Genomic DNA, 13,130 nt, shown 5'->3' with positions numbered 1-13,130 from the left:
CGTGCCTGACTGTCAACCAATCAGAAGCAACGTCAATGTTTTGATGTCCGGCCTCGTGGGTGCGCGTGCAGCGCTTCACCGCTAGGGCGCGCGCAAACGCCGTACTGGATGATTTTTAGTTGTTTAGTAAATGTTCATTTATTATTATTATTATTATTATTATTATTATTATTATTATTATTATTATTATTAGTAGTAGTAGTAGTAGTAGTAGTAGTAGTAGTATTCAGAATCAATCAGAATCAGGTTTATTGGCCAAGTGTGTTGACAAACAAGGAATTTCTTTGTGACTCTCAAAAGTACAGACATAAATAACACTATACTATACAAGACAATACAGACATAAATAACACTATACTATACAAGACAATACAGACATAAATAACACTATACTATACTATAACAATACAGACATAAATAACACTATACTATACAGACAATACAGACATAAATAACACTATACTATACAAGACAATACAGACATAAATAACACAATACTATAACAATACATACATAAATAACACTATACTATACAAGACAAGACAAAACAGACTATACAAGAAAATGCAGAAGATGTGATATAATATAGACAGTATGAGTATTAAATATGAATACAGAATATATGACAGATCAGTTATGTACATAAAGGATGAGACGTGCATGATAGTGCAAATAACAATATTGTGCAATATTATACTTTTGTATTATTATTATTATTATTATTATTATTATTATTATTATTATTATTATTATTAAGAATCAGAATCAGAATCAGGTTTATTGACACACACAAGGAATTTCTTTGTGACTCAAAAGTACAGACATAAATAACACTATACTATACAATAGATATAAATAACACTATACTATACAAGACAATACAGACATAAATAACACTATACTATGCAAGACAATACAGACATAAATAACACTATACTATACAAGATAAGAAAAAACAGACTATACAAGAAATATGTGATATAATATAGACAGTCTGAGAAGTGCATAATATTACAAATAATATTGTGCAATATTATACTTTTGTATTATTATTATTATTATTATTATTATTATTATTATTATTATTATTATTATTATTATTATTATTATTAAGAATCAGGTTTATTAGCCAAGTGTGTTGACACACAAGGAATTTCTTTGTGACTCTCAAAAGTACAGACATAAATAACACTATACTATACAAGACAATACAAAACAGACTATACAAGAAAATGCAGAAGATGTGATATAATATAGACAGTATGAGTATTAAATATGAATACAGAATATATGACAGATCAGTTATGTACATAAAGGATGAGACGTGCATGATAGTGCAAATAACAATATTGTGCAATATTATACTTTTGTATTATTATTATTATTATTATTATTATTATTATTATTATTATTATTATTATTATTATTATTATTATTATTATTATTATTAAGAATCAGAATCAGGTTTATTGACACACACAAGGAATTTCTTTGTGACTCAAAAGTACAGACATAAATAACACTATACTATACAATAGATATAAATAACACTATACTATACAAGACAATACAGACATAAATAACACTATACTATGCAAGACAATACAGACATAAATAACACTATACTATACAAGATAAGAAAAAACAGACTATACAAGAAATATGTGATATAATATAGACAGTCTGAGAAGTGCATAATATTACAAATAACAATATTGTGCAATATTATACTTTTGTATTATTATTATTATTATTATTATTATTATTATTATTATTATTAGTAGTAGTAGTAGTAGTAGTAGTAGTAGTAGTAGTAGTAGTAGTTTATTATTTATTTATTGGCAATGTCCCTCAAAATAAAGACATGTTTATTATACTACTACTACTACTACTACTACTACTACTACTACTACTACTACTACTACTAATAATAATAATAATAATAATAATGATGATGAAAAATCAATTAACTCCTTGTGTAGTTGTTCTAAAAGACTGCAATCATATAGGGCCACGATTGCAGTCTTTTAGCTTTTGTTGTGATATGGGAAAAGTTTTGATCTGGAAAGTTGTGGCCACTCTATATAAACTAAACAGAAAGCTGAATATTTTAGTATAACAGTAATATGTCCATTAGGAAGGTGACTGTACTATTCAGGTACAGGTGTATTCAGGTGTTCATCATAACCGCTGCTTTATCCTGATCAATGTAGCCATCCTGGAAACATGTGATGAGGCAGCAATACACCCTGGATCAAACACCAGTCCATCAATTTGGAGTAGTGACATCCACCATGTTTTGGCGAGGTTGGAGAAACCTGAAGAACCTGGAAGAAAGCCAGACAAACACAGGAAGAACCCTCCCTTGACCAGGATTTATCAGTGGACCCTGGAGCTGTGAAGAAGCAGCACTACACATTACACAGTTGTGCCACCCCACACGATTGTAGCCTACAACAAATTAAAATTAAAAAGTTTTATTGTACTGAGAAAACATCAGAGCCTGTAAGCCTGTAATCTTTAAACTTCATCAGGCCTTCTGTTTTGCTTTATTACAGAGTAACAATTGAAACAGCAGACATTCTTTTCTGTAGTAATCACACATATGCTCTAAATGTGGTGGATAGAGATTCATTTAAAAGAGTAAATACAGATTTGCTTCATTTTGTAGTTTTACAAATCTTAATATTCTTTCCCTGAGCTGGAAGATAATTATATGAGACTAACTAGACATTAATTCTGTATTGCTATATTTGTACTGTATTTGTTATGTAAACCTGTGCACATCAGAGCTTCTCATATTGCTTTTTTATTTAATGGTAATATTATGATGTATCAAATACTGATGATTTAAATAATATAATATATGGTGTGGCTAACATTTAAATCACCCCATCATTAATTTATTTTTATCAACTGCTGCTTCCTGAAAAACTGGATGAGACACCAGACACACCCACACACACCCACACACGTTTAGAGTATTTACCTACCAGCATTTTTTAAAAAGGTAGAGAAAAACAGAATCTGGAGGCAGCTCACACATTCATAGGGAGACAATGGAAAACTCCTCCTAAACAAGCTCAGGACTGTGAAGACCCTGGCTCTGTGACACATAACACTGCCCCCTGCATCACCATAGTAAACCTAAGCAAATCTTTTAACGATGAAATGCCAGTGGTGCAAACCAGTTTAATGGAGACTCAGACACACGTGTTTCAGTTCTGATTTTAAGTAAATAATTTGTATTATTGATACAAATATATAATAGGAAGAAAAGATCAAATCAAGAATATAATAGTTCTATGTAGAACTATACAACAGAGTGTACAACAGAACTCAGCTATTTAAAAACAAACCCTGAAGAAACTTCTGCAAGAGTAAAAAAAAAACTATTTCAGAGTATGATTCTTTTTGGCCACTGAAATTGAAAAAAACAAACTTGGCTTTGGGAAAGTGTAACAGCAGCTTCCACTAATGCTTCATCTTGTTGTTGGTGTGTCTTTGTGTATCATGATTATTAAAAGTAATCGAGAATAAGTATTTGTTTAGATTCCTGTTTATGTGTTTCAGTCATGTTTTAAACCCTTTCATCTATGACTTTCCTGAGCTTGTCAATGATATCTTCTCCAGTGCTCCAAGGCACTACGGTGGCTTTGAACTCTCCAGGGTTGGCCTCGTGCTTCTCCTGGATCAGCTTGTGCATGGGGAAGTCACGTCGAGGAAATGCCACATCACCAGGTGCCAGTGTCAGCGACGGGCAGAAGTCATTTGCACCGTCACCGACGTACAGCACCCTTTGATATTTCCTGCCTCCTCTTTCGTGCACCCTCCGAGCCGTGTATCGGCGAACAATTTCCGCCTTGCACATGTTCTCTGGACACCTCAGGCAGTCATGGGAGTGGAAGGGGCGGAGCTGAAGTTGTCCATTTTCATCAAAATGGGCTGGGTTAGTGAAGATTCGCATGAAGAGCGAGCGAAAGCCATGGTTCTGCAGCCATGTTTCGATGAAAACCGTGTTGGCATCTGACACACAAATTACCTCAAAGTCCTTTGGTGGGCATGACTTCAGGAAACGCAGCAGGGCAGGGATGCCTGGGCATGGTGGAAGACGCTCTATAGTGTTACGGATAGTTGATGGAGTAACCCCCTGCTCAGCGATGTAGGTCAAGACTCGATGCATGTACTCATTGTACCTGCCTGGACGGTATGTGTCTTTGAGCCAGGAGGGCAGAGAACCACCGGGGGCCACTGTAACCATGGCATCATCGCTGCACTCGTCCACGAGCGTCTCATCAAAATCAAAAAATATAAGAAAGCGCCGGTCATGTGGGGGCAAAGCCTGTGCTCTGTTGCCGTGCAAGTGGGTCTCTTCCACTACACCTGGAGGATGCGGTGGGTTAAAACAGCAGTTGAAGACAGAGTCCCGCATCGCTACTGTAGCAACAACTCTCTTTTTAATTCTGAGGAGAAACACAAAAAGTATTTTGGTATTTAGCAGAAAATCAAAGATTAATTACAGGAACAACAGCAATTGACATGTAGAATTAATCTGGGGTGCTGACATGGCATGACGTAGTGAAATAGTAGACATTTTCTTCTAATTTCCTCATTTCTAAATATTTCATCTCCATTTATTTTGTATCAGTTTTACACAAACATAAAATGTTAAAAACATAATTATAATGTCTAAAACAAATGCTAATGAATGTGTACTCAGATTCTTTCTGGATTTTATTATTTCTAGTAAAAAACAAACAAACATCTGACTCTGTTGATTTATGTAAATATCCTGCATTCATCACAATTTTACTATGGAAATGAGCTGCAAAATGATTATTATAAGTTTTGAATAATACTGGCAATTCATAACATCAACAAAATGTACTAAAAATACAAAAACAAACAAAAAACAAAACAAAAAAGAATGTGAAATTGCCACATCAGGAATTAAGAACATTACATATTACACAATCCAGAATCCAGATCACAAACACACATCTTAAAAAAAATAAATAATAAAAATAACAATCCCTGAAGTATGCATGTGTGAATTCAACCTGTAATGTGATTTTGTCACGCTTGACGTGAGCCCTTTTTGCAAATGTTAACTCTTCTTGTTAATGTGCATTAAAGACAGACAGGTTCAAATTTCACCTTCAGACTAATCCTTGATGTCACCGCCCTGGGGCTCAAAGCTGTAACAGAAATCAAAATGACATTATAAAATGAAACCACATTTGATTTTTGGAACCAAAAGTTAATTTTCTTCTGATATATCAGAGCTACTTTCCACAATTTAGTCTTCAAAAAAACAAACAAACAAACAAACAAACAAACAAACAAACTAACTAACTAACTAACTAACTAACAAACTAACTAAAAATTCTTTTTGGCACCTGATACAGTATGTCTACAGACCAAATTTACAAGGCTGAAAACATTCAAACGTCCTCGACAGCATCCTTACAGAAACCCTTTTTCCAACCCAATGGACAAGAGAGTCCATTATTTAAAGAATAAAAGTAACATAGATTAAAAAGGGTTGTTTTGATGTGTAGAATTTGATTATTTTCCATCAACAGCATATACTCAGCTTCTCTCTGTCTTATTTTTAATATTATCATAATAATAATAATAATATACATTGACATATATCCTGACAAAAAAACAACCAAGCAAAAAACAAACAAAGAACAACAAACAAACAAGAACAAACAAACAAAAACATAGCATATATAGCATCAGATGCTCCTGAACAGTCTACATGGTGATGTGTGCGCTATTAATCTGACAGTTTACAGCAGTTTAAAAACAATACCTTATCCAAACGTCTTAACCCCTTTCTTTTACCTGTTGAGTGTAAATCCAAAAGAAACCCTATGTTTTGTTGCCTATATTCTGTGTAGTTGCCGGTGCCTCGCGCGCGCCTGTGAGTGCTCCGACATCCTGGCGCGGCAGCGCGCGCTTTATGAGATCAGAGTAAAAGCGACGCCCCCTTAGCGCTCGTGCACATTTACATACTGTAATAATGTGAAGACTGAAGATTTTTTTAGACTGGTTTTTATCTCGGTCTACAAGGATTGCAAATGTTTTGCCCACATCCCCTAGAGACAATAACATCATTTTCATGCCGCTATAATTAATGAGCTCAAAATAATTTAGATTCAGATGATTAAAATAATGCATTTGGTCTCAGAAAGCTGTACAAGACAGAAAACAATATCTAGTTTTTTTTAATGCATTTTACTAACTTGATGTCTGCTTTGGTATGGAAGATACTACAGCCTGGAACCCAAAACATCACCAGGATCCAAGCATTTGGTCTCTGTCTTGGTGTTTGTGGGCTCTTAACCATAACACTAATTCATGCTTGTTGAATATCCCATTCCAGATTTAATCCTGCTTTTTAAGAAACAAACTTTTAGAAGATTTAACAAACTTCACGACTCTCAGAAAGGCTTTCCCATAGATTTTGGAGCGTGGCTTTGGGGATTTGGCTGAGGTGAAGTCTGCATTTTAGTTCATCCCAAAGATGTTCATTGGGGTTGAGGTCAGGGTTCTGTCACTCAAGTTCTTCTTCTTAAACTTCGCAAACCATGTGTGAGCCATGGAGCTCACTTTGTGCAAACAATTTGCATACATGGTGTTCAGAGTTCTGCAAACTTTTGCCCATATAATTTTAAAATAATGAGAATACATGTACATTTAATATGCAGTTCCCCAAGCTATCATATAGGCTGAATTCACATTGTCTTTTAATTACCTTCATATTTAATTACATATTCAAAACATTATTTATTTGTAACAGGTTTATAAGAATATAACAGAGTAAACAAGAAACTCCTTAATAACAAGCTTAAGGAGAACTTTTTCCCAGGCTACCTTATTCTTCAGCTTCTTAAGAGGTTTCTTAAAAACATAATTCAATACTGGTCAAATTCATCAGTGCATCATTGAACTGTAATTTGTTATATTCCTTTATTTTGCATATCTCCACTTATATTTTAATTCTAAGAACAATTAAATGATGAATATCTATATGTAAAAATGTCGTCCGGACTTCAGTAAGGCAAAATTTAGAAACTCAAGCATTTCCATTTTCACTGTATGTTTATCAAGCCTGAAGTCATTAAGTTCTGATGTCTTTTTTTCAGTGATTTAGGTATAGAAATGATAATAGACCTCTTAAAAGGTGTTGAGCATCTTTGTGAAAACTGAGGCCAGCACATCAGTGCAGTGATAAGGTGATAGAGGTGATCTGGGCCAGTTGCATTTCTTTTGTTTAGCCTTTTAAAGGAAACTATCACCATTTCTTCTGGGATGTAAATGATGTGATGGATAGAGTGGAGCACTCCTCTTTTAAAAAAAAAAGCATTTTGAGCAAATAAATAAATAAAATTGAGTTTATCTAGACATTCAGTCATTGTAAGTAGGATGGCCTTGATTTGTAGTATTTATTTATTTATATTGCCCTTGGATTTTCCATGTATTTATTTATATTATATGCCCTGGGATTTTCCATATACGAACACATTCAAATAGATATCCAATTTTAATCTTGAATTTTGTATTCTATTAATCTTTATATCATTCTTTATATCCTTTTGTTCTGTGTTTATGTTCTGTAAAGCTGCTTTGAGACGATGTCGATCATAAAAAACGCTATACAAATATACTTGAATTGAATTGAATACTCATTTGTTTGGGTCATTGACATCATCTTTCATTTCAGATGTTTCATTGAACTTGGCTTGGCCTTATACAGATCCAGTAAATACAATGTTTTGGGGTAAAAGATTTTTGTTGATCAAGGTATGGATATCGATGAAGTAGATACATTGATTATTCTAAAATGTAAAGATTGACCATGTGTCACTGTTGGGGAATTTGGTGTTCACCAAAAAAATCACTCTGGACCCCTCACATCCTCACACTCCCTCTTTGAACTGTTGCCATCTGGTCGGCGCTACAGAGCCCTGAGCTCCAGAACGACCAGACGTAGGAACAGTTTCTTCCCTCAAGCAATCGATCTGATAAACAATTAACACCATGGAACACACAACACATAATATTTGCACTATGTATACCTCAATTTGCACATTTCATACTTCCACTCTGTACATATATGCATACATATTGTCTGAATGTTTAAGTTTACTTCAACTGCACACTTCACAATCGCACATGTGTACATACAAATTGTATATATTGTATACTTATTTGCATATGTATATTTTATGTTTATTTTAACTGCAGATTTCACACCTGTATATGTGTACATACAATTTAATCTATACTACATATGTCATTCTGTTACACTGTGGAGATTATGTCACTAAAACAAATTCCTCGCATGTGAAAACATGCCTGGCAATAAAGCTGATTCTGATTCTGATTCCGTATGGCTCACAAGTATCGAGTGTGGAAATGTACTAGATGTCTTTGACCAAAATGTGATGTTAACAGAAGGTATATATATATTACTTGGTATGTTCAGCTGTTCCTCTCTCCTCTGCTTCTTGTCCACAGCAGCCCTCTCTAATAACAGGCAATTTTGACTTACTATTTTAGGCATTGGCACTAGAGCACATAGTGTTCTTAAATCAGTTACAGTATCATTACCAACACACTCAAACCTACAACTCACATTTTCCATGGGATTACAAGAACTGCAAAATTAGAGAGCATTGCAAGAAGTGCAATCCAAAAGTTTAAACTGCTAGAAGATATTTTTAAGAAAACAGAAAACTGTTTTTACCTCATGATGTAAACTAAAACAGATGCTTTAATAAGATTTTTTTTTTATGATTGGCATGAACTCTTTAATCAACAATTAAAGAGTTAGTTAAACTTGTAATAGTAAATTACTTCCCAGAAAAGAGGAGGTGGAAATAAATGTGGTCAAATGTCCACATCAATATTACCATATAATTTATATTCAGTCATGTGAAAAAATTAGGACACCCCATTAAATATTCAGTTCCTTATTAAGAAATGTCAACGTCAATTAGTGATCTTGTTTAAATTGGTACCTGTAGATGAAAGTGATGTAGATGCTTGTAAAAAACAAACAAACAAACAACAAAAACAAAACAAAAATTACTTTCCACATATTAAACAAAACAAATAAACAAAATGAGTATTTCAACTAGGGGGGCACGGTGGCCTCACACCTCCAGGGTCGGGGTTCGATTCCCGCCTCCGCCTTGTGTGTGTGGAGTTTGCATGTTCTCCCCGTGCCTCGGGGGTTTCCTCCGGGTACTCCGGTTTCCTCCCTCAGTCCAAAGACATCCATGGTAGGTTAATTGGCATCTCTGGAAAATTGTCCGTAGTGTGTGAGTGTGTGAGTGAATGAGAGTGTGTGTGTGCCCTGAGATGGGTTGGCACTCCGTCCAGGGTGTATCCTGCCTTGATGCCCGATGACACCTGAGATAGGCACAGGCTCCCCGTGACCGGAGAAGTTCGGATAAAGCGGTAGAAAATGAGTGAGTGAGTGAGTATTTCAACTGTTAAGACACATTATGCTAGTGTTTCCCCCTTTGGCTGAAACAACCTGAGAGACGTTTCTTGTAACCATCTACCAGTTTCTGACGTTGACTGGAAGAAAGTTTCACCCGCTTCAATGCAGAATTCTTTCAGATGTGTAATGTTTGAGGGGTTTCTTGCATGCACAGTCTGTTTCATATCATCACACAGGATCTCAATAGGATATAGATCTGGGCTTTGACTTGGACATTCACTGTTTTTTTTTTTACTTTTTCGCCAGTCTATTGTGAATTGAAGTCGTCAAGATACGTTTGCTGATGTTTTAGGTCATTGTCATGTTGAAATGGTGCAGTTCAGCTTTAGCTTAATTTTTTTGACAGATGGTCTCACATGTTTCTCAAGCACCTTCTGATACAATGTAGAATTCATAATAGACTCTATGATGGTGAGCTGGCCAGGTCCTGCTGCAGCAAAGCATCCCCAAACCATAACACTTCCACCCCCATGTTTCACAGTTGCTATGAGGTTCTTTTACCAAAATGTATTTGGTTTACACAAAATATGCCCTCTGTTCTTGTCTCCAAATAATTAAATTTTAGACTCATCTGTCCAAAGCTCATTACTCAAAGTCTTGGCCTTTGTCCTTTCTCAAACTCCAGTCTTGCCCCAAGTTTTTTGAGACATCTTTAAGCACCTTGCAGTTTGCTCTTGGGGTGAATTTGCTTGGATGTTCTGACCTGGCCATGTTCGCACTTGTCTTAAGTGTTCCCCACTTATAAATGATTCTCAAAAAAATGCAAATTCTTTTGAGATCTTTTTATATCCCTTATCAGACTCAAACATCAACGATCTTCTTCCTGAAGGCCTCAGAGAGCTTTTTGGATCCCACCATAATGATACCGCGCACTTCAACAATTAAGAGCAAACCAAACTAAATATCTGAGGTTAAAATAAGACAAATGCTCTGTAACAATGTTCTAATAACTTACACCTGATGTGATACACCTGTAGGTCATTTTATCCGATTTAAGCACAAATAAATGTGGGGGGTGTCCTTCATTTTTTCCTAAAAAGAAACTGGATTTTTTTTTTAAATTACATTTTATAGATCATTTAAAAGACATTTCTTTGGTTTTATTGAAGTTTAATTACTTGAAACTGTCAATAATGAACCAGGTTTAAAAAAAAAATCCACAGCCAATCATGGGGTGTCCTAATTATTTCCACATGCCTGTATGTGGGGCAGATTTTAAAATGCAAGAACATTCTTTTGTTGGAAATCTGCAGTTTTCAGAATAGAATACTGTATAAATGTGTTTATGGTAAAGAAAGTTTACCCTCAATCAACCATACCCTTTTTTTTTGTAACACCATATGTGCAGGGTTTTGATCCATCTGAGCACCAAAAATGTCTTCAGATTCATTCATCAAAGGACTGCAGAAGTCAGGTGTATAAGTGATGTTATATCACTGCACTAAAGGTAAAGCATGGACTCCTTTGGTGAAGAAATGAAAGGTGAATACAGCATTGCGTCTTCTTGTGTGATGTGCATGTTTAAGGAAAGAGCAATGTGTCAATATATCTGAGCTTCCACATCTGTGCAAAGATTATTCAAACTAGGAAAAAAGCACTCAGATGGAACCGGTGCTCTGTCCTTTGACCCACAGTCATCATTAATGGTTTTGTAATTCTGCTGAAAACAAGCTGAATCTTAAATTTCACTTCTCAGTCTGGGCCACAAACAGAGACACTTTCATTAGACAGCAGTATTTCCAGGCTTGATTAACCAGTTGGAAGTGACAGCATTTTAACCTTTTTAAATTCTAACCTCAAAATTAAGCAAGGGATTAGATCCTGGGAAACAATGTTTTTTGCTCCAAACATGCAAGCATTTGGCATATTTGAGAGATTATGAATTAAAATCCTGACAAATCCATGTGAGCAAAGTGACCAAAACTGGCCATACTTATGTCATTTTGCACATACTATACAATATTTCAGTCATTTGCTGTTACACACTGCTATACATTATTTCAAGGACCTGCTGCTAAGAAACTGTTCATTCTAGTATTACTGCACAAAATATTGTTTAAACATTCAGTATTCACGCACAGTATTTAAACTGGTCGGTGCTGTTTACTGTTTATTGTCTTTTGTGTATTGTATTTTTTTGTATCGTCTTGCAACTTTTTGTCTGCACTGTCTTGTCCTGCACTGTTTGCACCAGGTTGCACAGTTGCACTTTTTCTGGCTAAGACTACTTACATGTCCTTAGCCCGGTCTTTGTTTTAAGTAGCACCTTGATCCTGGAGAAACGTCTCATTTCACTGTGTAATGCAACAGCTATATATTGGCTGAAATGACAATAAAAGCTTGACTTGACTTGAGATGCTCTTTTGTAGTTGTATAAACGATATAAAAGTAAGTTGCTCTGGAAGAGAGTGTCTGCCAAATGCTGGAAATGTAACTAAGCAACAGGGGATTGAAGGCCATGCTCAGTGGCCCAGCGGTGACGGTTTGGTGGCCCTGGGATATGAACTCACGACCTTCATTTCAGTCATCGAACACCATAGCCACTGAGCTACCACATCCTCCATACTTTGTGTCACTCACAGCAAAGCTAGCCAATCGTGACTGTCTGCAGCTCGTTTACTGTATGCACAAGAGGGCAGATAGCACTTTCTTCTAACTGCTCTGTGCAAAAAAAAAATAAAAATAATAAAAAAAAAAACACAAACAAACAAAAAAACTGATTGTGTCTAAAAGGAAGCACGTTAGCCTTCAACATCCTGGTAGCTAGCCATCATATGATAAAGGAGAGCTGGCTGATGTATAGAAAATGGCAGGTAAGGCCACTGAGGGGGAAAAACACATTTTGTCCATAATGATATTCGACCTCTTAAATTAAATCCTGTACCCACCCCTCAGTCCTGAAAACACCAGGGTAATAAATCTCAAAGGTGTAAAAGTTGGCAGTGTCAGTAGGGTGTGTACATCGCTCCAGTTCATACCGAGTCTGAACAATAGCTGTGTGCGATATTATACTGTAATCATGCTTGTGCAATTATTGGTTCTAGTTCCTCCAAAATGTAAAAAAAAAAAAACCCTAATAACTCATTTTTCTGTAGGATCCCAGTTTGACGCTCATCTAGATTTCTGAGAGCGGAAAGTGAAAACATCGCCTATGGTTTAACCTTGTCAGCAAGCACAGATAGTTTAGTATTATACTGTTCTTAACTTACCTGATTGACGAGTTCATTGGCCATTGATCATTCAGAGTATCAGGGATTGGGCATTCTCAGAACAAAGATAAGTCAAAGTGAACAGTGCCTGAAGGACGTAACCTTATTTTGAGAACACTTCAGTAATCTAATCACGCTTTTAACCTCACAACAATCATGTGGAACAGCTGTGCTTCTGTGGACTAGACAGAAATGAGTAAAAGGGTCAAAAGTGAGACAAACAGGAGCTGATAATTACACACACACACACACACACACACACACACACACACACACACACACACACACCCTGAACATAAGGCAAAACTTCACATTTCATTAAAAACAAAAGTATAAATGATGACTAACAAAGTTTTAAACGTGACTACTTTTTTTTTTTTTTTTACTTCCTAGAGTTA

At 35.4% G+C, this 13,130-nt stretch overlaps 1 protein-coding gene across 3 annotated transcripts; it reads right to left on the bottom strand.

Moving 5' to 3' along the window:
- Window positions 1-3,158: 3,158 nt before the first annotated feature.
- phospho1 (phosphoethanolamine/phosphocholine phosphatase 1) lies at window positions 3,159-6,009 on the bottom strand. Of its 3 annotated transcripts, none has more exons than XM_027138957.2 (3): window positions 5,854-6,009; window positions 5,158-5,198; window positions 3,159-4,463 (listed from the first exon to the last, which is right to left on the bottom strand). In XM_027138957.2, exon 3 carries the CDS (start codon window positions 4,430-4,432, stop codon window positions 3,581-3,583), a length of 852 nt encoding a protein of 283 aa, XP_026994758.2. In that variant the 5' UTR covers window positions 4,433-4,463; window positions 5,158-5,198; window positions 5,854-6,009; the 3' UTR covers window positions 3,159-3,580. The 3 variants fall into 3 exon arrangements, with proteins under 3 accessions (XP_026994758.2, XP_026994759.2, XP_026994760.2); XM_027138958.2 differs by having other exon boundaries at window positions 5,822-5,991; XM_027138959.2 differs by lacking the exon at window positions 5,158-5,198 and having other exon boundaries at window positions 5,854-5,999.
- Window positions 6,010-13,130: the final 7,121 nt, after the last annotated feature.

The sequence above is a fragment of the Tachysurus fulvidraco genome, chromosome 15, assembly GCF_022655615.1.
Source record: "Tachysurus fulvidraco isolate hzauxx_2018 chromosome 15, HZAU_PFXX_2.0, whole genome shotgun sequence".
Classification (NCBI taxonomy): Eukaryota; Metazoa; Chordata; class Actinopteri; order Siluriformes; family Bagridae; genus Tachysurus; species Tachysurus fulvidraco.
This window is presented reverse-complemented; position numbering and strand designations above follow the sequence as displayed.

Excerpts from the sequence above, each read along its gene's own strand:
- phospho1 (XM_027138957.2), bottom strand. The coding sequence starts at position 4,432 with ATGCGGGACTCTGTCTTCAACTGCTGTTTTAACCCACCGCATCCTCCA.